The 24,944-nt window shown below is 36.7% G+C and overlaps 1 protein-coding gene and 1 pseudogene across 12 annotated transcripts in view; one reads left to right on the top strand and one right to left on the bottom strand.

The window, feature by feature from the left end:
- NCOR1 (nuclear receptor corepressor 1) overlaps window positions 1–24,944 on the bottom strand; it is a 156,918-nt gene that overhangs the window by 88,124 nt on the left and 43,850 nt on the right. For 7 of the 12 annotated variants that reach the window (XM_032431780.1, XM_032431779.1, XM_032431789.1 and 4 more), the window contains exons 4-9: window positions 24,635–24,827; window positions 18,678–18,860; window positions 6,966–7,079; window positions 2,081–2,137; window positions 1,479–1,531; window positions 1,120–1,146 (exon numbers count right to left, since the gene is read on the bottom strand). In XM_032431780.1, the coding sequence (XP_032287671.1) occupies window positions 1,120–1,146; window positions 1,479–1,531; window positions 2,081–2,137; window positions 6,966–7,079; window positions 18,678–18,860; window positions 24,635–24,827 (627 nt within the window). The remainder of the gene's footprint in view (window positions 1–1,119; window positions 1,147–1,478; window positions 1,532–2,080; window positions 2,138–6,965; window positions 7,080–18,677; window positions 18,861–24,634; window positions 24,828–24,944) is intronic. The other 5 variants (XM_032431783.1, XM_032431784.1, XM_032431791.1 and 2 more) reach the window with 1 other exon arrangement.
- On the top strand, window positions 15,470–17,009 carry LOC116649208 (annotated as a pseudogene).

Raw genomic sequence — 24,944 nt, 5'->3', positions numbered from 1 at the left:
CCATATATTCAGTTTGCTCTAATTTTAATTACGTGTTACTCAAAAGCAAATGATAATCAATAAATATCATTTAAAATGTTTCCTAGGATTTAAGAAGTCAGCCAGTCAGTAAGCCATCCCAGAACAGTGTGCTAAGCACTGTAGTCGGGCAATGTAGACAGCATGAAATAAATCAGACAGAGCTGCTCTCCCGCTAATATTAGGGGAAAAGAACACAAACATAACTGAAGCTTTGTGGGGGAGAAAAAAAATCATTAAAAGTAGCCAACTAGATTTTATCTGCTATTCTCCTTTTTAAAAATGCTAAAACAGCTAAACAGTTCCAGAACAAGGTATATTTTATGAGTTTTGTCTAAGCCTACTTCTAAGGGTTGTCAAGACCATAGTAGCATCTCACAGAAAAATTCTAAGTATATGACTTTTATTATAAACCACTTATTTAACAAAAGTTAAAATTATTCAAATTTCAATTTTGTTCATGCATACTACCATGCAAATTATATTTGCCACCAATTCTGCAAAGTAGTCAACTATTGCACATACTCTCAGTCAGAAATTTTTTAAAAGAAAAAAATATATCTGATATATAAATAGCAATGTGCTCATTAGCAACTATACTAGTAAATAATTAAAATGTTCTGATTATCCTTAATAAAACATAAAGTAGAAATATTACATTTTTGTTACAAACTACGAATAATTCACCTAAATTCTCTTAAAGTATGATAATTAAAAAAAAAAAAAAGATACCTATCTAGCCTCCTCTCTTACTTCAATCAGATCAAGAAATTAGATTTTCTTTTCACTTATTTTCTTATTCCAAAATCTGCATCCATAAAGGCCTGGTATCTAGGATGAGCAAGGCTAAGCAAACTACATTCTGGAGCAGTCTCCTCACCCACGTGAGGTGACTGAGCGCTTCCAAGGCACCAGGACATTAAATGGCAGAAGGGTCTACAAATACCGTCATTAGCAAGAGTCATGGAAGGGATTTCCCTAGAATAGGATTTTGAATAATGATAAAATGATCCGTGGCACTTCTACTTTGCAATGGCAGATGTGGCTTGGTGGGGGACGGTGTCATCACTAGTCTTAAATGAAAAAGCTTCATTATCTTACTTCATCATGCGCCTTGCAGGTACTCCACTGAAAAAAAGACAAAACAGGAGGCAAAAAATTCAAGCCTCAAGGTAAGCCATTTCAATGTTAAGTATTCACCTTTTTTACTAGCAGATCATAAAACCAGCTAGTTTTATGCAATAATTTATTTCATTTTTTTGGCCTCGGAAACTCAAAGCTGTTACCCCAACCCCCAAGAAGCCAGAGGAAGATAACATATAGTAAAACGACAGCAAATTACACAAATCTAAAACACACCTACACTATATTATAATAATGTCAGCAGATAACATAAAAACGATCTCTTTATAGAATATATGGTCTTTAACTGAAGAACTCCAAAGATGATAAATACTTACGTCTTGATGTTCTCATGATAAACCTTGGTATCCGATGGCTGGTTATAGAGTGGCTATAAAATAAATCAAATATTTACATATACAACATTGTACACATGTCTATGAAAATACAAAGCAACAGTTTATATTTTCATGTAAACCTAGTACTCATGGATCTTCACAATACCTGCCCTACCAGAACCTCCAGACTTCCAGGTTCCCTGAATAATTCTCTTTACCCCATCTCCTATTAATGCCACCCCCATAAAAATGTTTATAAATCCACCGTATCCCGTAAGAAATACATTTATTCATGGATTTTTAATTTCAAAGGCAAAGGAAGAACATATGGTCCAAAGAGCTATTTCTGTTCTTACTCGTCCTGCTTCTACCTCGTATGATTAAATGGCCTGCACAGGCAAAAACACATTCAGGACGATACTTCTGCAAAGGTAACCAAGTTTGCGCACCACTATTTTAAAGTTTACCACAAACGCCCAGCCCAGATCTCATTCCAAAATAGAAAGATTGTATTCCATCTTATCCCAAGCAAAATGACTACAAAAAAAACAAAAACAAAAACAAAAAAACACTAGACATGAAAAAAGAAATTTCTTACTTACCAGTTCAACTTTTGGGCCAAGACCTTCAAATATTTTATGAGCTTCTTCTGCTTTTTTCTACAGATAAAGACATTATTATATTGTATAATTAAAAATTATATTACCTAAGTGCAAAATCACTACCAATTTAATAATATTTACCTAAAAACTACTCTATAGTAGAACTTTCCTTATTTCCAAATACTCTTGAAATACTCTCTTTTGTTTTCATAACTTCCTCATCAAATCAAGTCAAAGCTTTACATTTGTACTGAAAGTAATAATAGGGGTGCCTGGGTGACTCAGTTGGTTAAGCAGCTGTCTTTGGCTCAGGTCATGATCCCGGAGTCCTGGGATCAAGCCCCATGTGAGGCTCCCTGCTCAGCGGGGAGTCTGCTTCTCCCTCTGCCCCTCAGCCCACTCTTGTGCTCTCTCTCACTCTCTCTCTCAAATAAGTAAATAAAATCTTAAAAAATAATAATAACTAAAGAATTGTGAAGTTCTTAACAGCAAACAGGTATCAAGATTCTAGGGAGAGGGAACACAGATTCACTATTAGAAATGAATCCCTCAACACTTCAAGACATAATGTCTTTAATAAAAATTTAAAAACATAAAATACCATAAAGTTGCCAGTCTTTACTGTTGTAAGCCAAACTGATCTCTTGGAAGAAAAGCTTATAATGAGCCTATATTCTAGTTACAAGAAAACCTAGGTAATAACTGAACAGAGGAAACAGCTAGTTTGAATTTCTCAAGTGTTCAATAGTAAATAAATGCTGAATTAAATAATTTTTACGGTCCATTTTCAAAAGTAAATTAATCTAGATGAATGTGCTATCTAACAGAAATCGTCCTTTAATAGACGAAATATAACAAATTCGAAGCTAAAAATGTTTAAACTGGAATTATAGGACTACCAAATGTGTCAGTGGTTCTCAAGTCCCTCTTCCTCTCAACACATTCCCGTTAGTAACAATGGTTCCCCGTCTGCTGGGCAGACGCCCACCTCAATGCATTTGCTGCTGGGAAACTCTCCAGGGCTTCTGATGTGACACACAAATGGGACTGGATATTAATCAGTATTCCCCGAGTGTAAAGAAAGATGTTCCTTTAAAATATTCTCCTTTTCATCTCATTTATCAATCAAAATCAATCCGTCAAATATTTATTTAGTATGTATTGTGTGAAAAGAACTAGGAAGCATAAGAAGTACAAAATACTGTAAAAAGCACTTTCCAAACTCCAAGAAACTAAAAATGTTGTTAAGATGAGAAATAAATACAGCAAAAAAGTCAAATATAAAACTATAAATATCCATTAAATTTGCAGAGCAGATCCTATTTCTATAGAGGGTTTAAAGGCAGGATTTGTCAACCTTGGCACTATTACCATTTTGGGCCCACATATGTGTTCCAGGGACTGCCCTATGCATTGTGGGATATTTAGCAGTATCCCACTAGATGCCAGTAGCACTCCATCTCTCCTCCAAGTTACAACAATCAAAAAAAGTTTCCAGCTGAGAACAAACAACTAACCCAAGAAGTCAAAATGTAATGATCCTAAAATTCAGATTAGCTACAGACATATATTAAATAACACATAAATAACATCATCATAGATAATAAATTTGGAAATATCTAGCACCTGCAACTAACTTCCACCAGACCCAACGCTCACCAGTTTTTTGATTTGCTTTCCTTTTTCTTTCTTTTTTTTTTTTTTTTAGTTTATTTTTAGTAATCTCTACACACAACCCTGAGATCAAGACCTGCACACTCCACGGACTGAGCCAGCCAGGCACCCCTTAAATTTGCCTTCTCGAGGCACTCTGTATTAGAGTCTATACCAAGAACAGGCAGGCTAAGTGGAACTGTCTACAAATAACCCTGAGAGACAAGGGAGTAAAATTATATGACTGAAGGAAGGACACTCAGTATTTATGTGAGTGATGACGGCTCATATAAGCTATTGCCAAAGGAGGAAGAGAGAAGCAACTGACGAGACCACTATTTAGGAGGCAGGACTGATGCTCTTCATTGATTAACTAACTCTTAGAGCATGGCAGAGAGGGAAACAGAGATTGCCCAGGACACTGGCCTAGGTGACTAGAGCTTGCTGGCACTTAGTACACTTTCTACTGTCAATCCCTTTCTTTCTTCTGTTGTCACTTTAACTTTCAAATCATGCAATCAAAAAATAAACAAGATATCTTTGAAAACCACACTCCACGCACACCCTTTTCTATATGTATTAGAATTCTGAAATTAGAGCATTTATAAATATTTTTGGAACTGACAACGGGGAAGGATAACAGCAAACTGAACTGTTAAAAATAGTCCAGGAGATGAGTCTGTTTAGAGACTAAGTGAATCTCAGTCTAAAGTTTAAATATGATGCAAGACAATTTTTCTCTCAGGAAGCCAACTTTAAAATTAACAGTCACTTTTGGGCAGCTTTCTTCCTCCCACTAATTCTCTAAAGAAACGAAAGATGCCTAATACAAGATAATGGCCCCTATCTCAGAAGCCACATTTGGCTTAATTCCCAACCGTGTAGATGGCTGCCAAACAAGGAACAAGAGAGAAATGTCCTCTTGCCCTCACCCATCTCTCCTTTCCTCTGGTGCCAAAACAGATAAGGTCATTCATTAAAGAAAGCTCAGAAGGCCGTGAAGGCCTGACAGAAGGCAGCGCGGGGAGGCAGCAGTGAGACAGCCTGTGCCCTGGGCCCAGCGGTGCTCTCACGACCCCCCTCCAGGAACCCCTGCTGCAGATCTACAGCACTGCGGGCAACCGCGAGCAGGGCAATCAAAAAGAGGAGATGTGTAAAAAGAGGGTTTCTACAGTTACTGTGAGTTAAAAATAGTCTTTATTGTAAGTCTAATAAGTTTGGTGGTTCTTCTATTCTTCACAGAATGCATCACAAAATGGAATATATATATACTAAAGTGGAAAGAAGAGGTCTGAGAGAAGTGTTTAGTTTTGTTGCTGGGCCCCAAGAAATGCTTACTACACTAATTAATGAAAACATATACCTACGGGGGCGCCTGGGGGGCTCAGTCGTTGGGCGTCTGCCTTCAGCTCAGGTCATGGTCCCAGGCTCCTGGGATCGAGCCCCGCATCGGACTCCCTGCTCCGCGGGAAGCCTGCTTCTCCCTCTCCCCCTCCCCCTGCTTGTGTTCCCTCTCTCACTGTGTCTTTCTCTGTCAAATAACTAAATAAAAAAATCTTAAAAAAAAAAAACAAAAAAACAAAAAAAACATGTATCTACAAAAATTGAACACAAATTAAACTCTCCATCAGATCTTGTTCAATAGTTTTCAGTCCTCACATCCTAGTCAATCACAAATTCACAAGTAATGACAATGCTTAATTAAGAAATTCAATCAATTAATATCGCTGAATTCAATTTCTTTAAAAACTGACTCACACTAAGAAGTCAAATTTTACTTTATAAGATTCTTTTCCACTGTTAGCTCTAATCCCTATTTATTTTATCTCCAAGGCCCTAAACTGGCCATGAAGCCCATCAGCCCACGAAAGTATTTTATTATTCTACAGAGTATTTTTTTTAAAGCAGGAGACTCAACATAAAACAACATGCTCCTGGCTTTCCTGAAACAAGGGAGCACCTGTCAACCTTGGGCCACATTCCTGCTTGACCAGAGTCACTGACCCTCCAGGAAAGCCACGAGGCCATCCTCGTCACTGGCTTTATATACAGTTTATTCTCACTGGATAGATCTTCAAACAGATCCTCGAGGAGACTGCTCTGTCCATTCAATAAACTGGACTAATTTTGAACCCAGCCAAGAAAATAACATTAATTGCCCATATTTTTACCTGCCTGTGACACTTACCATTATCCTGTTATGTATCTGATGACTTTCAGTTACCTACCTATATATATATATACATACATGTGTATCTGGTATAAGATCATTCCTATAAATGTGTATAGAATAATTAATTCATAGTTGCCTTTCTTAAGGCCAATTTCCTTTAGGAACTGGGCTATTATAAAGTTATAGGTTGCCTGGGTATGATGTACTGATTCTGATGACTCCACTCACTACAAAGAAAACCAGTTAAAACAACAATCTCAACCTCTACCTTATGATCATCTTTAGCTAACAGGCCTATTCTCTCCCACAGTACTTAAAGCATATTCTTTTTTAGACTAGGAACTTCTAGAAGCCCAATGTTAAGCAGCTCTGTTGGAAAGTTTCTTTATATTAAGGTGAAATCCATTTCCCTTTAACTGCTAGTTCCTGGGCTAGATTCCAGCCAAAAACCAAAAACCTTTGACATCACAAAATTATTCACAGAATTGAGGCCCGGCTTTCCTAAACCAATGAGTACTTTTAATTACTAGTATGAAAGAAGAAATTGTTTTAATAAAGCAAAAAAGCAAAGTCTACCTAAAGGTCAATGGCCTCACACTTTATTAACTAAGATTCAAACTACAGCCCAGCTATCTAAAGCTAACAATGCAAGTCATTTCCACATCCGATGACCCATCTCTCATAGGATAGTATCAGTATTTGGCATCAAATGTCCTTTATAAAGTGAAAAACTACAGAATGGCTTGTTTTGTATTATGTGCTACAAATCTGCTTGCCAACTTTGTATGATAGGAGAGTCAGTTGATAAAATTATATTCTCATTAAATAATATTATGTAATATAATATATAAAATACTAATTTAAGATACATCTATCAACTTTTCTTCAATCTCCAAGGGAAAAAAAATCAAGCTTTAGTCAAAGTTTAAGAACATTAAAAATTATGACAGAACTCAGGTCTCAATACAATTAACATTACCACTTAACATACTGATAATTAAAAAAGGCATAGCCAAGTGCTTTTAAAGGCCTGTGCTGTAAGAAATGGCATGAGCTTACCCGATTCTCATCATAAATAATTTGGACAATACTGCGGTGTTTCTGCTCCACGGGAGGAGGGGACACAGGCTTCTCAGGCTCAGGAGGTTTAGCTGCTTCTTCTTCGAGCTGTTGCTAAGAGACCCAGAAAGAAAGATTCAGGCATCCGATGCAGTCACCCCTCCCAGTAATTAATCGCCAGAGATAACACATGCTACTGAGCAATTCTATGGGGTCATCTTCTAATCTACTAGGGCCTAATGGACCCAAGGGTTCTAACAAATCCAATCAGACTTATTTTGACTAAGAACTAAATAACATAATCATTAGAGAATCCTTTTATATTTTAATTCTGATCAATTTAAAAACAAAATCATAAGAGAAGCTAAAATAGGAAGCTACCCCATAGACCTCCATCACAATGACCTTTTGTGGCACAGGAAAAACACTTCGTATGTTACAGATTCAGTATGCGCTAATGTCTGGTAGGAAGAGATCTGTAGGGCACTTGCAGACTAATCCTTAACTCAGAACAGCACCATGTTCAGCCCCCCAGCCAACCTTTATATTTTGCAGTCAAGAGGCACTAGCAAAACTACAACTTTGTGTACAATTACAAAACAAAGAGCAATCTGCATTACTCTGCTTGGGTTTGAGCCTTAGGGTCACCCTTTACAAGTGGTAGGATCCTAAGATCCTGAACAAGTAAATAAGCCACTCATAATATAAGGTAGGAATATCAATTCTATCTACCACATAGATTTCTGAGATTAAATAACTCAATATGTATCAAGCACATTACAACTATAAGAGTTCAGTAAATATTACCTACAATTATTACTGAACCAAGAAGGGACCTTGCTTCGTTCACAGCTTTTTATTTTTCAGCACTTAAGCCAGGGCTTGATACCTAGTAAATGCTCAACACACAGCCTTGTGAATTTTACTGCCTAAGATAACAGCAGAGACACGGGGTAAAGATGTTATGTCTACTAAAGCCTCTAGGAAAAAAATAATCTGTACTTCTAAGACTGCTGGTCAAGACTCCTAGTCAAGTAAGTCAGATCACAGCCAACCTAAGGATAAAATTCCTCCAAGAGACAAGATTCAAGGACCACATCCACCTTGGAATTCAAAGTACTTTTGCAGGCTATCTGTATAAGCAAAAGACAGATATTTGGAGTTGTGAAGTCATTTTTATGGAACTGAGTTCTTCAACCATTCCCTTTCTTTCCTTTGCTCAGAGGGCCCTCTTTTAGGATCCCTGTTAAGTAGGTGTGGAGAAAGGAATAAACAAGCTTCCAGAAATCACGTTTTGTTCTTAGTACCAGACAAAACCATTGTAACAGAAAGACTAAAAACAAAAAAAAAAAAACAAAAGATACAAACTTTCCTCACTTATTTGTTCTTTTACATGAACTTTACAATAATTTTGCAAATTTAAAAAAAATTTAGAATTTTTATTGAAACTGTATAAAACATATACAATTATATATATATATATTAATGATGTTCACATTATTAAAATTATTAATACTGTGCTTCTATGCATCTATGGTATAGTTCTTTATTTCCTCAAGTTGCCCTTTATATTCCTCAATAAAATTTGTAGCTCCTATATACCTCATAATGGTCATACAACATATTTCATTATTTTTAATTATTATAATGGATTACACATTACTGAGCATTTACTATGTGCCACATATCATACAACCACCATATAATTTAGCGGGTATTATTAGCAGTAGTACTGCTATTTCACAAGTGAAGAATCTAAAGAAGACAGACCAGACCTGACCAACTCAGCAGAATCAGACCCACTGATACTTAAAAGAATTGTCAGGCATATTATTATAAATTTAATATGACTCAATAAATAAAAGATGGATAAACATTTTTTTAAAGCAAGGTAATATTTTTTACATGATGAGATTTAAAAATTAGCCTAATAGAAATTAAAGCAATAAAAACAACTGAAATTGAAGATATATATATATATTTTTTTAAAGATTTTTATTTATTTATTTGACAGAGAGAGACACAGCGAGAAAGGGAATACAAGCAGGGGGAGTGGGAGAGGGAGAAGCAGGCTTCCTGGGGAGCAGGGAGCCCGATGCGGGGCTCATCCCAGGACCCTGGGATCATGACCTGAGCCGAAGGCAGACGCTTAATGATTGAGCCACCCAGGCGCCCCGAAATTGAAGATATATTTGACAGATTAGATATAACTGAAAAGAGAAATGCAAACTGAAAAACAGAAATGAAGAAACTGACCAAATGAAGCCCCAAGAAGCAACAACTGGGAAAGAAAAAACAATGAAGAGACAGGAAGACAAGAGTGTAAGATGCTACATCTTATAGGAATTTCAGGAGATAACAAAGAAACTATAGAAAAAGATGTTGTGGGGGGAAAAAAAAAAAGATAACGGCTTAGAATTTTCCAGAACTGATTAAAAACTCTAACACATTCAAGAAGCCCAATGTGTTGTAATGAGCACTGGGTATTATATAAGACTGATGAATCACAGACCTGTACCCCTGAAACAAATAATACATTATATGTTAATTAACTGAATTTAAATTAAAAAAAAAAAGCCCAATGAGTCTTAAGCTGGACATATTTAAAAACAAAAACACATCCCTAATAACTCATATTAAAATCAACAGCACACAAAGATATTGAAGTCAGCCAGAGAGAAAATTCAGACCATCCACAGAACAATACAAACTAGACTAAGGGCTGATGTCTTAACAGTGGAAGCCAGAAGACAGTGTGCTGGGACAAAAAGAAGCACATAACAAAAGTATCTCTCAATAAACAGGCATAAATAAAAGACATTTAAGTCACAACAACTAAACAAATATTTAATCTGCCAATGAACAGATCCTCACTAAAGGAAATTCTGAAGGATGTTCTTCAAGCAGAAGCATGTACCCCCAAATGGAAGATCTGTGTTGCAAGAAGGAATGATGAGCAAATGCGAATGACAAATATGTGCATACACCTAAATGAACATTGACTGTATAAAATAATGTCTTTGGTGGTTGAAATAAAACAAGGAAGAACTAAAATGTATGACAAAAGTAGCATAAAAGTTGGGAGAAAAGAGAAAGAAATCAAGAAGTTCCATGCCCTCATACTTCTCAAGAAGATGGTTAAGATATTAATTAGTTTTAGGCTTCAAGTTAAATAGGCTGATAAACTGGCGGGGGGGGGGGGCACAATAAACAAAAAAAACTGGGGATAAAATCCAAAGTAGTGAGGTAGAAGAAAATGTAGTAAAACAAATAATCAATCCAAGATAAGGACTAGAAAAAACAAACAAGAATACCAAGTTCAGCATAAAAAAGACAGGACAAATAGTATAAAATAGTTAAAAATAATTGAGATATCACCAATCATCATAATCAGGTTAAAAGAACTAACTTATCCTGTGGAAAGACAGACTGTCAGATTGGATAAAAAACAAAATCCAGCTATATACCTATATAAGAGATACACCTTAAATATAAAAGCACAAAAAGTAAAGGGAAAGGGGGGGCCCGGGTGGCTCAGTTAGTTAAGCATCTGACTCTTGATCTCAGGGTTGAGTTCAAGCCCCTCACTGGGCTCCATACTGGGCATGGAGGCTACTTTAAAAAAAAAAAAAAATCCCAACATTTTGGGGTGCCTGGGTGGTTCAGTCAGTTAACCATCCAACTCTTGATTTCACCTCAGGTCACGATCTCAGGGTCATGATATCAAGCCCCGCGTCGGAATCCATGCTGCGTGTGGAGCCTGCTTGGGAGATTCTCTTTCTCCCTCTGCCCCGCATCCCTCTCAAAAAAAGAAGGAAGGAAGGAAGGGGAAGGGAGGGAGGAAGAGGGAGGGAGGGAGAAAGGAAGGAAGGAGAGAGAAAGGGAGAAGAAAGAAAGAGAGAGAGAGAGAAAGAGGAAGAAAAAAGATATACTAACCAATAGCAACCAAAAGAATGATGATGTAATTACATCAATATCGTGCAGAACAAATTTTATGGTAAAAGCATTACAAGAGATAGAATGTCATTACCTTATAATAGAAGGTTTCACTAACCAGGAAAATGACAACTATAAACTTGTAAACACCTAAAATAAGAGCCTAAAAATACCCAGGATAAAAACTGAGAACTGGGGTGCCTGGGTGGCTCAGTCGTTAAGCGTCTGCCTTCGGCTCAGGTCATGATCCCGGGGTCCTGGGATCGAGCCCCACATCGGGCTCCCTGCTCAGTGGGAAGCCTGCTTCTCCCTCTCCCACTCCCCCTGCTTGTGTTTCTGCTCTTGCTCTGTCTCTCTCTGTCAAATAAATAAATAAAATCTTTAAAAAAAAAATTGAGAACTGGAAGAAAATATTTGCAAAGCATATATCTGATAAGGTATGAATACCCAAAATATACAAAGAACTCACACAACCCAACAGCAAAAAACACTCTGATTTAAAAAATGGGAAGAGAATCTGAATAGACATTTTTCCAAAGAAGACAACCAGATGGCCAGCAGACACATGAAAAGATGCTCAACATCACCAATCATCAGGGAAATGCAAATCAAAATAGCAATGAGGTATCGCCTCATACCTGTCGATATGGCTAGTATCAAAAAGACAAGAGTTAACAAGTGCTGGTGAGAATGTGGGAAAAAGGAAACCCTTGTGCACTGTTGATAGGAATGTAAGTTGATGCAGCTAATATGGAAAACAGTATGGTGGTTCCTCAAAAAACTTAAAAACAGAACTACCCCATGATGCAGCAATCGCACTTCTGGATATTTATCTGAAGAAACAAAAATACTAACTCAAAAAGATATACTAACCCCCACCCCCATGTTCACTGCAGCATTATTTACAATAGCCAAGATATGGAAACAACCTAAGTGTCTATCAAGAGATGAATGAAGAAAATGTGTGTACACAGACATACCGTGTGTGTGCGTGTGCACACGTGCACACACACACACACAGAATCTTATTCAGCCATAAAAAAAAAAAAAATGAAATCTTATCATTTGTAACAACATGGATAAATCCTAAGGTATTTCACTTACACTAGGTGAAATAAGTCAGACAGAGAAAGGCAAATACTTTATGGTCTCATTTATATGTATAATCTAAAAGAAAACCAAGCTCACAGATAGAACAGATTGGTGGTTGCCAGACTAGAAGTGGGGGGGCAGGGGGGAATGGGTAAAGAGAGTCATAGGATACAAACTTCCAATTGAAAAATTAAAAAGTCATGGGGATATAATGTACAGCATGGAGACTATAAATAATACTGTACTGCATATTTGAGTGTTGCTAACAGAGTAGATCTTAAAAGTTCTCATCTTGCACAAGGAAACAAAATTCTGTTAATTATGTACCGTGACAGATGTTAACTACACTTAGTGTGGTGATCATTTCGTAAAACATACCAATATCAAATCATTATGTTGTATACCTGAAAAAATATAATACTGTATGTCAATTTTACCTCAATGTTTTAAAAACTCGGAACTACTAGGAACAAATCCAAAATCATCGTGGTAATTTGAGAAGTTACAGACAAAAATGAGGTAAAACATAGATAATTTTTTTCAAGTACAGAATTTACATTCTTCTCAAGTATGACCAAAGTATTTTTATAAAAACTGATCATGGGGCGCCTGGGTGGCTCAGTCGTTAAGCGTCTGCCTTCAGCTCAGGTCATGATCCCAGGATCTTGGGATCAAGCCCGGCATCAGGCTCCCTGCTCCGCGGGAAGCCTGCTTCTCCCTCTCTCACTCCCCCTGCTTGTGTTCCCTCTCTCACTGTGTCTCTCTCTGCCAAATAAATAAATAAAATCTTTAAAAAAAAAAAAGAAAAACTGATCATGATACCAGGCCAAAATTCAAGTTACCAAAAAGTTCAAAAGACTAGGTACTAAAGACCACACTCTCTGGCTACAATAAAGTAAGAAATCAAAAACCAAAAGTAATCAAGAAAAATTTATATACCTAAAAATTTGAAAATACTTTTAATTAATACAGGGGTCAAAAAAGAAACCATAATGGATAATAAAAAGTATTACAAATTAAAACTTATTAAAACTAGTACATGGAGAGAGGAAAAAAAGGGAAAAAGGCTAAATAAATTAACGTTAAAAAGTTATAAAAGAGCAGAATAAAACCAAAGAAAGGAAATGAGAAGAACTTGTGATACAGAACATACAACATATTCCAAAAATGAAGGAAAAAATTATATCCAGAAGAAATAGAACTTAATTTTTTTTAAGTTGAATTTTAAAAATCTTCACACACACAAAATACCCACCAGACCTAGCTGGTTTTACCAAGTTCTACCAAATAGAGAACAAATAATTACAGTCTTCCTCAAACTATTACAGAGTTTAGAAATGTTATGACATTAGCATGATGTATTACCAAACCAGACAAGAATAGCACAAGAAAAGAAAATTACAGGTTGATCTCTCTCACAAATAAAAAGATACAAAAATCCCAAAGTAAATATTGACAAAGCAAATCTAGCAATTTATTTAAAAAAAAAAAAAATAGGTAATACATCATCCCTAAGGTTAAATCTGGAAATCCACAGGTGATTTAACACTAGAAAAATAATTAATGTCATTTATTATATTAACATATTAAAGGACAAAAATTATATGATCAGCAAACTTAGGCAGAAAAACATTGATAAAATTCATGACTAAAACTCTTGGCACACAGGGGCGCCTGGGTGGCTCAGTCGTTAAGCGTCTGCCTTCGGCTCAGGTCATGGTCCCAGGGTCCTGGGATCGAGCCCCACATCAGGCTCCCTGCTCCGCGGGAAGCCTGCTTCTCCCTCTCCCACTCCCCCTGCTTGTGTTCCCTCTCTCGCTGTGTCTCTCTCTGTCAAATAAATAAATAAAAAATCTTAAAAAAAAAAAAAAAAAACTCTTGGCACACATTCGGTAGAGTTATTTCCCAACCTGATAAAGGACGTCTACAAAAACAGACATCATAATTAGTGGTAAAAAGTAAAGGCATTCCTTTAAAAGCAGAAAAGAACAAGAATAACCACTTTCAACATTGTATTGCAGTCCTAACAAGAGCAATAAAGCAACAGAAAAGTAAGGAAAAGGTTTAAGGACTGTAAAGAAAGAAACAAAACTGTCTTTTTTTTTAGACTACTGATATGACCATTACCTACACAAAAAGCCCAAAAGAACCTACAAATAAGAAATTAGCATTAAAAGGATAATTCAGGGAGACTGCTGGTCTATAAAAAGTCAAATGCAACAGAAAAATGTAATTTTTAAAAAGATATTAACAAGAGCATCAAAAATATAAAGTGGCTACAGTTTAATTAAATGCAAGGGATATAGATTATTTATGAACAGGAAGAAAAAAACATGAAAGACCTCATAAATAAATGCACAGATATACCATATTCATAGATTAGAAAACTCAATGTCATAAGGATTTCATCCTTTCCAAATTGATATCTATATTCTATATGATTCCAATGAAAATTCCAGAAAGATGTTTTAGAGAAAAAATGTGATTCTAAAAGTTACATGAGATGGTAAAAAATTTTAAATAGCTAAAACATTGGCGCCTGGGTGGCTCAGATGGTTAAGCGTCTGCCTTCGGCTCAGGTCATGATCTCAGGGTCCTGGGATCGAGTCCCGCATCGGGTTCCCTGCTCAGTGCAGAGCCTGCTTCTCCCTCTCCCTCTGCCACTCCCTCTGCTTGTGCTCTTCTGTCTATCTCTCTGTCAAATAAATAAATAAAATCTTCTAAAAAAAAAATTAATAAATAAATAGCTAAAACATGCCTGCAGAAGTGGGGCTTACCTTACTGGAAAAAAAGTATTATAAAGCTCTAGTAATTAGGAGAGTATTATTGTATTTCTGCATGAACATCACAAAGAGGGCAATAAATAAGAACACAAAGCCCAGAAATCAACAGATATATAGATGCAAACTTGAATTATATTAGAGCTAAAACTGTAGAACAGTTGGAAAAGGATGAACTTTGCAATTAATTATCCATAGATAAAATAAATGAATGTGACCCCTACCTTGAGGCAGAGACACAAAAAAGCCAATTTCTGGTGGATTAAGAATAATGTAAGAAACAAAACTATGAAGCTTTTTTTAAGATTTTATTTATTTATTTATTTAGAGAGAATGTGCACAAGCAGGGCGAGGGGCCCAGGAAGAGGGAAAATCTCAAGCCGACTCCAGGCTTAGCACGGAGCCTGATGAGGGGCTCAATCCCATGACCCTGAGATCATGACCTGAGCCAAAATCAAGAGTCGGATGCCCAGCCGACTGAGCCACCCACCCAGGCACCCCAAAATTATGAAGCTTTTATTTATTTTTTTGTATAAGATGTTATTTATATATTTGTCAGACAGAGAGAGAGCACACGCACACACAAGCAGGGGGAGCGGCAGGCAGAGGGAGAAGCAGGCTCACTCCCTGCTGAGCAGAGAGCCTGATGCAGGACTCAATCCCAGGACCCTGAGATCATGACCTGAGCTGAAGGCAGATGGTTAACCGACTGAACCACCCAGGCATCCCACTATGAAGCTTTTAAAAGGACAATATAGTCAACTGTTTTAATGATTCCAGGGTAGTCTCATGTAAGATCTAAACAAATTCTGTTCACCAAAAAAACACAATTAGGCTCAAAGACCTAAATCTACGAGTTGAAACAATAAAATTCACAGAAGAAACAGGAATAAATCCTTGTGGCCTTAGATTATGCAACGGTTTCTTGTAAATGACACCAAAATCTCAAGTAATGAAAGAAAAAATAAACCAGGCTTCATCACAAGTAAAAACTTTTGGCCCTGGTGTGATTCAGTCCTACACGGCTGTTCTCTATAACGGGAGTCTTTTATCTCCGGCTGCCCTCTCTCCCACACAAGATTCCCACTCCACAGAAGATTCAGTGGACAATGACATGAGCCCCGTGTGGCCCCAGAAATACCTTTTCAGTTATGAGGCCAACAAGGGCCAAAGATATCACTTTAAAGTGGATAATGATGAAAATGAGCACCAGTTACCTTTAAGAATGGTCAGTTTTGGGGCTGATGCAAAAGATGTTGCACATTGTTAAAGCAGAGGCAATAAATTATAAAGGCAGTCCAATTAAACTAACATTGGCAACTTTGAGAACATCTGTACAGCCAATGGTTTCCCTAGGGGGCTTTGAAATAACACCACCTGTGATCTAAATGTGGTTCAGGCCCTGTACGTGTGGACAGCACCTAGCAGCTGTGGAGGAAGATGAAGAGTCAGAAGATGAAGGTGTGAAACTCCACAGCATATCTGGAAAGTGATCTGCCCCTGTAAGAGACAGCAAGGTTCCACAGGAAAAAAAAAAAAAGTGAAACTGGCTGATGACGATGACAATGAGGATGAGGAAGCAGAGGAAAAAGCTCCAGTGAAGAAATCTATACTCAATATTCCAGTCAAAGAGGCATTAAAAAAAAAAAAAAAAATCAAACCAGAATGGAAAAGACTCAAAACCATTAACTTTAAGATCAAAAGGTCACGAATCCTTTAAGAAAAAAAGAAGAAAAACGTCCTAAAACAGCAAAAGGATCTATTTCTGTAGAAGACATTAAAGCAAAAATGCAAGCAAGTCTAGAAAAAGCACACTGAATGATCCTGGTAAATTAAGCCCAAAGATGGGGAGAGGAAAAAGAGAGACAAATATAGTCCATACTGAAAATCAACAATCTAGACGAAAGTCTTCTATTTTAATTTCAATCCCCGTTCCTGGTTTGCCACCCACCCACACCCCCTTCCAGGCTGGAAGCAATCTCCATCCTGACTTCCCAAAGCACTTTCATCTGACTGCTGTGATCCAGGGAACCTTATACTTTGCTCTCTGTTACTTTGCATTTGACTCACCTCTTGGACCATGTTTTATTCACCTTTGTATCTCCCTAGCTGCTCAATAAATACTTACATGAATCAAGTAAGAGGGGGGTAAAAACCCTTTTGTACACCAATGGATACTATCAGGAAAGTGAAAAGACAACTCACAGAATAAGCGAAAATATCTGCAAATCACATGTCTGAGTGTCCAGAATATATAAAGAACTCTTACAACACAACCATTAAAAGACAAATAACCCAACTAAAAAATGGGGCCAGAATCTGGATATTTCACTAAAGAAAATATACAAAAGGCCAACAAGCACATGAAAAGCCATTCACCTTAATCATTAAGGAAATTAAAATCAAAACCACAATGAGATTCCACTTTATATTTACTAGGATGGCTATCAAAAAACAAACAAACAAACATGTTGACAAAGAAGTAGAGAAAATGGAACCCCCCTCATACACTGCTGGTGGGATTATAAAATGGTGCAGTCGCTGTGGTAAACATTCTCATGGTTCCTCAAAAATTTAAACACAGATTTACCATACGACCCAGCAATTTCACTCCTGGGTATATATCCAAGAGAACTGAAAAAAATATGGTCACACAAAAACTAGTACTTGAATGTCATAGCAGCATGATTCATAACAGCCAAAAACAGCCAAAAAGTGAACACAACCCAAATGTCTATCACCTGATGAATGAATGAACAATACACAGTATATCCATGAAGCGAAATTTTATTCATAATTTTATTCCATAAAAAGGAATGAAATACTGATACAAAATATAACATGGGTGAATCTTGAAAACATGCTAAATGAAAGAAGACACAAAAAGTCACATATTATTCTATTTACCTGAAATATCCAGATAAAAATCTATATAGACACAGAATAGATTAGTGCTTGGCAGTGGCCAGGGAGAGGGGGACTAGAGAGTAACTGCTAACAGGTATGTGGTTTCTCTTTTTTATTTTTTGGTTTCTTTTTGAAGTGATTAAAATGTTCTGGAATTATATAGTGGTGATAGTAGCACAACTTTATGAATATTATGTTAAAAGCCACTAAAATTGTATACTTTAAAAGGATGAACATTATGTATATGAATTGATTTCAACATCAAAAAAAAAAAAAAAAAAAAAATCCCCCTCCTCCCATCCCCAGAAAGCAAAATGACAAGCCACAAATGAGATAGCTGCCATACACATAACTGACAAGAGACTCCAGGAAATAAAAAATAAGAACATGACAAAGTAACAATCCACGTAAGGAACACCAATAACCCATAAACAAACGAAAATAAGCTCTCACTCCTAAAAAAGGAAACACCACATAAAACTTCAGTGACAGCTATTTCACATCCAGTTGAAACAAATGATCAGGTGAAGACAAGCATATGCACAAATGAACTTGTAAGGCCGCAGTGGGAATGTGGAACTGAACTGCCATTTTAGCAAGTCTGGTATCATTTAATATACTCGAAGATGCGCATACTCTCAAGCCAAGCAATGCCATTCCTGTGCATGTGCCCTAGAAAATCGGTTTACACATCAACCAAAAACACAGCACCACTGTATGAAATAGCAACAAACCAGGAACAACCCATCCAGTAAGATCGAAAACAGAATGGACAAACAAGATTTGCTATTTATAATCAGACAACGTAGCAGGGGAAATGAGTAGATGCAACTAAGGAAACTAATAGCAAAAAAAAAAAGTAAGTCAAAGAATATACAAGACATGATTCCATGTACCTAAAGTTGAAAAATATGGAAAACTCAACATTATCTTCTTTAGAAAGACAAACATATATTCTTAGAATATCAATAAAAGACCAGTAAAATCAAACACTTACTTGTTTCTTTTTCAGTTTAAGGATCTGCTGTTCTACTTTTGCAATTTCTCGATCTACACGATCCATACTCTGTATTAACTCTTCCTTTGAAAGTTTTGAAGGTGAAGCATTTTGATCATCTCCACATGGTTGCCCAGAGATTGGAGAGGATGGAGCTTCATGTTTGCCTCCAAATGCTGGATCCTTTAGAGGAGAAAATCAGTAATTTATTCCTTACTAATAGCCAATATTAGTGTGAAGATTCTCTTAACTGAAAAAGTCCATTTTAAAACACAGCAGAGCCATGTATGCTATTTCTCTATCCGGTGTCCGAAAGTAGCAATTTTCATACACGCACACACATAACACACCCTATTGACGTCTATACCACTTTCATAGTGTAGACGTATCATTCACTATTTTGAATATCCTAAAACCTATGTAGAAGGAGGTGGCTAAGAGGCCAAACAGCCTTTAGTGTAACAACAGCGAGACTGTAGAGAATATCTGGGGAAATAATAATGCAATCACGACAAAGAAGATACCAATTTCTTAACCATTTCCTTACAATGGTTCTTCGAAAGGTCTGAACTTGTAGGCTGGGAAAACTACAAACTCCATGTAAAATCTGCGTGCCCACCTAACTTAGCAGCTATGATATGGCCAAGAGTTCTAACAAAAAGTTTTCAGACTTTCCAAGGGCCAATAATCAGATACAGAAATGACCTAGGAATTTTGTTGCTACTAACACCTAGGCCTACCCTTATAAAGGGCAACTAAGCCTGCCCACACTACAGTGCACGTAAGATCTCTTAAGCCAAATATGTCATCCATTCCACCTCCAAATCAGCAGAGAACTACAGCAGAAGGAAAACCCCTCCACCCAAAATCTACCACCCTGTCCACACACACACACACACACAGTCCATTAATTTCCAGTCTAAGGTGAAGCTATAACCAATACTGTAAAGCACATGACTTTTAGATTAAGGTACTAATTTTCTTCAGGCTATAAGAAGCCTAGGATGAGCACAGTTCATAGGACTATCGAGCTCTAAATGTATTAAATAATGATTAAGTAACTGAGAAATCAGTAGTTCTAACCAAGAATGCACATAACTATACCTGGATAGTTGTTCCAAAACACCTTGGAACAGAGATTTCAGCTAAAATATGTGTATTCCTGAAAAATCTCATACTCTGTAATAGTATACGCTAAATATAAGACTTCTGGAGAAAATGGGATTATGGCTATTACTTAAAACCTGTACAACTTTGTCAGCAGAGCACTAACAAAAACAGTAACTATTCTAATGGAGGTAATAATGTAATTGAAGCTCCAGTATCATTTGCAATCAGCCTATAGTCAACCTTTGCTAGCTTTACACTGAGTGGTCCATGCTTCTGTTGTTAAGGTTGTAAATCCTTGAGGTCATTTGCTTCCAATAGAAAACAGTATGTTTCATCAAAATAAAAAATCCATTTCAGGGTATAACCATCTTTATCAACTTTAAAAACAAAAAACACAGGAGATAATATCTTTACGGTTTCTTTTTGACCCTTGAATCTCCACTAGTTAGCTTAACAGTGAAAAGCAGAGCAGTTCTTGAATGTACTAATTTTCAAATCTTCTTAAGGTCTTCAGACATCATGAAGGCTACTTCTTTTAATTATGAGACCGCTTGATCCTGAGAGCTTTGAAACATTAACGTGCAGAAAAAAAATGATTTATGAACCACCAAGACTTCCATGTTATATTAAAACATTCTCCTACCATATGCATATGAGTCCATTTGTATTATAGAACACGTATAATAGCAAAACAGATTATATTTCGATTCTGCAGATTTTGGAAATGCTCCTCAGGTGATCTGATGCATGCCCTAAAAACTACTATTACAAAGCAGTATTTTCCACTGACTTCTGTTCTAGTTAAATATTTAACAAAAAAACAATTCCTTGAGTGCCTACTATGTGACAGGCACTAAGTAGAAGGTTGAACAAAATAGACATGATGCTCACCCTCACAGAGTTTATAATCTTGTGTTGGAACATACTGATAGCTATTTTGGGAAAAGGGTTAGATTCCTACCTCATATCTTATTATCACAATAAAAGCCAAATTATAGCAAACATTTACATGAGAATTATTAGCAAATCTCAGGGAGCCTCAAACAAAAAAGGGTATTCATGTTATCTTGGGCTCAGAAAAGCCAACAGCAAAAGATATATAAAAAAAGAGAGAGAGACTAATGGATTAAAATAAACACAATCGTCAAAATAAAATAAACACAATCTTCTATTTACCAAGATAGTAATAAGTTTAAAAGGCAGGGGCACCTGGGTGGTTCAGCCGTTAAGCGTCTGCCTTCGGCTCAGGTCATCATCCCAGGGTCCTGGGATCGAGCCCCACATCGGGCTCCCTGCTCGGCGGGAAGCCTGCTTCTCCCTCTCCCACTCCCCCTGCTTCTGTTCCTGCTCTCGCTAACTCTCTCTCTGTCAAATAAATAAATAAAATCTTTAAAAAAAAAAAAAAAAGAAGTTTAAAAGGCAAATGAGAAAAATCATTTCCAAAATGTGAACTCTACAACTCAATATAAAACCAAAAGCATACCGCCAGAAAAATGAAGAGATATGAAAAAACAATTCACAAAACAGGAAAAATGAATAACCAATAAACAAATGAAAAATGTAAATTTTACTGTAAAGCAAATAAATGCAGTTAAAAATTTATCAAGTTAACAATTATTTCTTTAAGCAACAACTATGTCGCATTAGCAAGGCTCCACAAGAATTGGGCACCCTATGCTCTGCTGTCAGGAATACAAATTGGTCCTACTCTCTGGCAGGGCAATCTGGAAACAACCATGAAAGCCTGCAAAATATGTCGACTCTGATCTGAAATTGATTCTACTAATAAGAATTACCTTAAGGAAAAAAATAAGAATGAACACCAAAAAAATCAGCCTGAAGAACATGCTCTAATGAACAAATAGTTAACCTACATGTATGACAAATTACTTTATATCCGTATATGGAATACTAAGTAACCCCCAAAAATACAGTTGCAACTTAACTGACACAAAAAGAAGCTCATGACATACTTAAGCAAAAATAAAATTACGTACAATGTACAAAGTGGGCACATTAAGATACCCACCGGAAGACAGAACAAAGTATCAGAAAGTTAACAACTACCTCTAACTGGTGAGGCTGTAAATTACTTTCTCCTTCAGGCTTATCTACTTCTATAAAAGATACACCTGGGCTTAACAACATTTAAAAAAATAAAAAACCAACAAATGCTAAATCCCTATTTCAAAATCCCTCTTTAAAAAAAAAAAAAAAAAGTCATGGTTTACAACTTAGTGGGGGAGAAAAGTAGGACCAGGAGGCAGGAATTGTGGGTTTTCATTCCAACTCAGCAGGCATCACCTACAGCACTTAATTTTTCTTCACATCTGTTTTGTCTACTATCAAATGGAAATAGGATGTACTATGATCCAACATGTCACATTTTAATGAATGAGACTTTAAGATCCCTTTCTGCTAAAAAAAAAAATCCTACAGCTATAAATAACATCTGTAGTAATTTATTCAGCCATGGAAGAAGACTTTTATTCACTGTATCTTTTCTTTTTTTTTTTTTTTAATGCTGCAAAACATTTCTTATAAACCCAGACTATAATACATACATTTCACATAGTAAGGCAGGCCTCAAAAATCCCAGAAGTTGAGCTCATTTCTAGCTGATCACAAAAGAGTTTTTCTCCACCTAACCTATTATTTTGCAAATTTTCAAATTTATGTAAAAGTTGAAAGAACAGTATAATGGAAAAGCATTTATCCTTTATCCTTCACTGGTTAACATTTTGCTATTTTTGCATTCTCTCCATATGCACACACCAGCTTTTTTTTCTTTTTCTTTTTGGCAGAACTATTTGGAAATAAACTGAAGACATATTCACTATCTTTTTTTTTAGGTAGGCTCCACATCCAGTGTAGAGCCCAATGTGAAGCGTGAACTCCCAACCCTGAGATCAAGACCTGAGCTAAGATCAAGAGTCTGACACTTAACCGACTGAGCCATCCAAGCACCCCCATATTCACTATCTTTATTTATTTTTAGAGAGAGGGAGGGGGGCAGAGGGAGAGGGACAGAGAGAATCTTCAGCAGGCTCCAGTCAGTGTGGAGCCCAACTTGGGGCTTGATCTCACAACCCTGAGATCATGATCTAAGCCAAAATCAAGAGTTGGATGCTCAACCAACTGAGCCACTCAGGTGCCCCCATATTCATTATCTTTTAAATCACTTTTCACTGCATAAAAACTCAAAGAAAATGTGTAGGTACTTGTTTATCTGATCTCAGGTTGAAAAGGGCCATTAGCCATGAAGGTAAATAAACATTATGGGAGAAAGATTTGCTAACAAAAAGGGAGGGGGGGCAGGGATAGCAAAAGGGTTAACACTATACTGTTAAAAGAGCATCAGAGAATTAGTTTATTATTTCTAAAACAAATATTTATTTAGTACCTACTAAGTGCCAGGAACTTCCGAATCTGAAGATTTAATGATAAGCAAAATACACAGTTAAAAAAAAAGATAAACTCAGTAACAAAATAAGGGCATAATGCACAAACATGCATTTCACAAAAGGCAAGTAATAAACACAAGAAGAGGTTTGATTTTAGTAGAACCTTCTCATAAATTCACAATATACACTGTTTGAAATGTTACAAAATACAGTTACATAATAAAAGTAGTTCTCTCTAACATAATAGAATTACAGGTCAAACTATGGAGAGAAACCAAATGTGCATCAACTGATGAATAGATAAAGAAGATGTGGCACAGGGTGCCTCAGTGGCTCAGTCAGTTAAGCATCTGCCTTGGGCTCAGGTCATGATCCTGGGGTCCTGGGATCGAGCCCCGAGTCAGACTCTCTGCCCAGCGGGGAGTCTGCTCCTCCCTCTCCCTCTGACCCTCCCCCCTGCTCTGCTCTGGCTGGTGCTCTCTCTCTAATGAATAAATTAAGAAAAAAAAAATCTCAAAAAAAAGAAAAATGTGGCACGTATATACAATGGAATATTACTCAGCCATCAAAAAAAAAAAATGAAATCTTGCCATTTTCAACAATGTGGATGGAGCTAGAGGGCATTATGCTAAGTGAAATAAGTCAGTCAGAGGAAGACAAATACCATATGATTGTACTCCTATGTGGAATCTAAGAAAGAAAACAGATGAACATATGGGAAGGGGGAAAAGAAAAAAAGGAGAGAGGGAAACAAGCAGTAAGGGATTCTTAAGGATAGGGAACAAACTGAGGGTCGATAAGGAAGGTGGGTGGGGGATGGGCTAGATGGGTGATGGGGATTAAGGAAGGCACTTGTGACGAGCACCGAGTGTTGCATGTAAGTGATGAATCAGTAAATTCTACTGCAGAAACCAATATTGCACCTTATGTTAACTAAAATTTAAATTAAAAAAAAAGAACTACAGATAATGTTTTTCTTCTGTATTTTCAAATTTTCTAAAGAAACTATGTTTTACATAAATTAGAAAAAAATTTATTTTCTTTATAAAAAGTATAAGCACGGTAATTGCAACTGAATTTAAGGGGATTATTTTAAATTTAATTTAAATTGAACAAAACTGTGGTTGTCTTGAGCACAACTGACCACATTTTACAGCCCAGGGAGCCAGTACAAAATGCTTGAGAGTTATTCAATAGCAATTTTTCTTTACAGCAGTCCTCAGATTGTTTTCATTTACCAAAAAGTCAAAAGTACTGACTTTAAAAGTCTGGAGCACTAAGTGTGTGGTTTTCAGTTTTGTTTAACAAAATTTTTACTTTCCCATAGCACTAACCTTTAGAGACTGGCATAATCGGACTTTCTTTTAGGCGCTGTGCCTGGATATGGCTAAATAAACATTAGACCAACCGACAACTCCGCAGGGGAAGAGAACAAATATTTACCTTCTTAGCATCTGCAGAAGACCTCAACCCTTCTGGCAGCGCGTGCACTACAGGTAAGACCGCAGCACTGACGCGCTGGAAATGGGGATCAGAAACCTGCTCCAGACGTGGTCGCTTGGATTCCAGTGAATCATGATCCACGGGGGATGGCCCTGGGTGAAACTGTTCATATCCAGTTCTCCTTTCTTGAGGCCTAATACATAAAAAGAAAAGAAACACTTGAAAATTATAAAATGATATACAACTTCCTGCTAACATCCCTGGTTGGACTTTGAAATAAATGGGAAAATTATGCTTACTATTAAAGTGA

The sequence above is a fragment of the Phoca vitulina genome, unplaced genomic scaffold (assembly GCF_004348235.1).
Source record: "Phoca vitulina isolate PV1807 unplaced genomic scaffold, GSC_HSeal_1.0 scaffold47, whole genome shotgun sequence".
NCBI lineage: Eukaryota > Metazoa > Chordata > Mammalia > Carnivora > Phocidae > Phoca > Phoca vitulina.
This window is presented reverse-complemented; position numbering and strand designations above follow the sequence as displayed.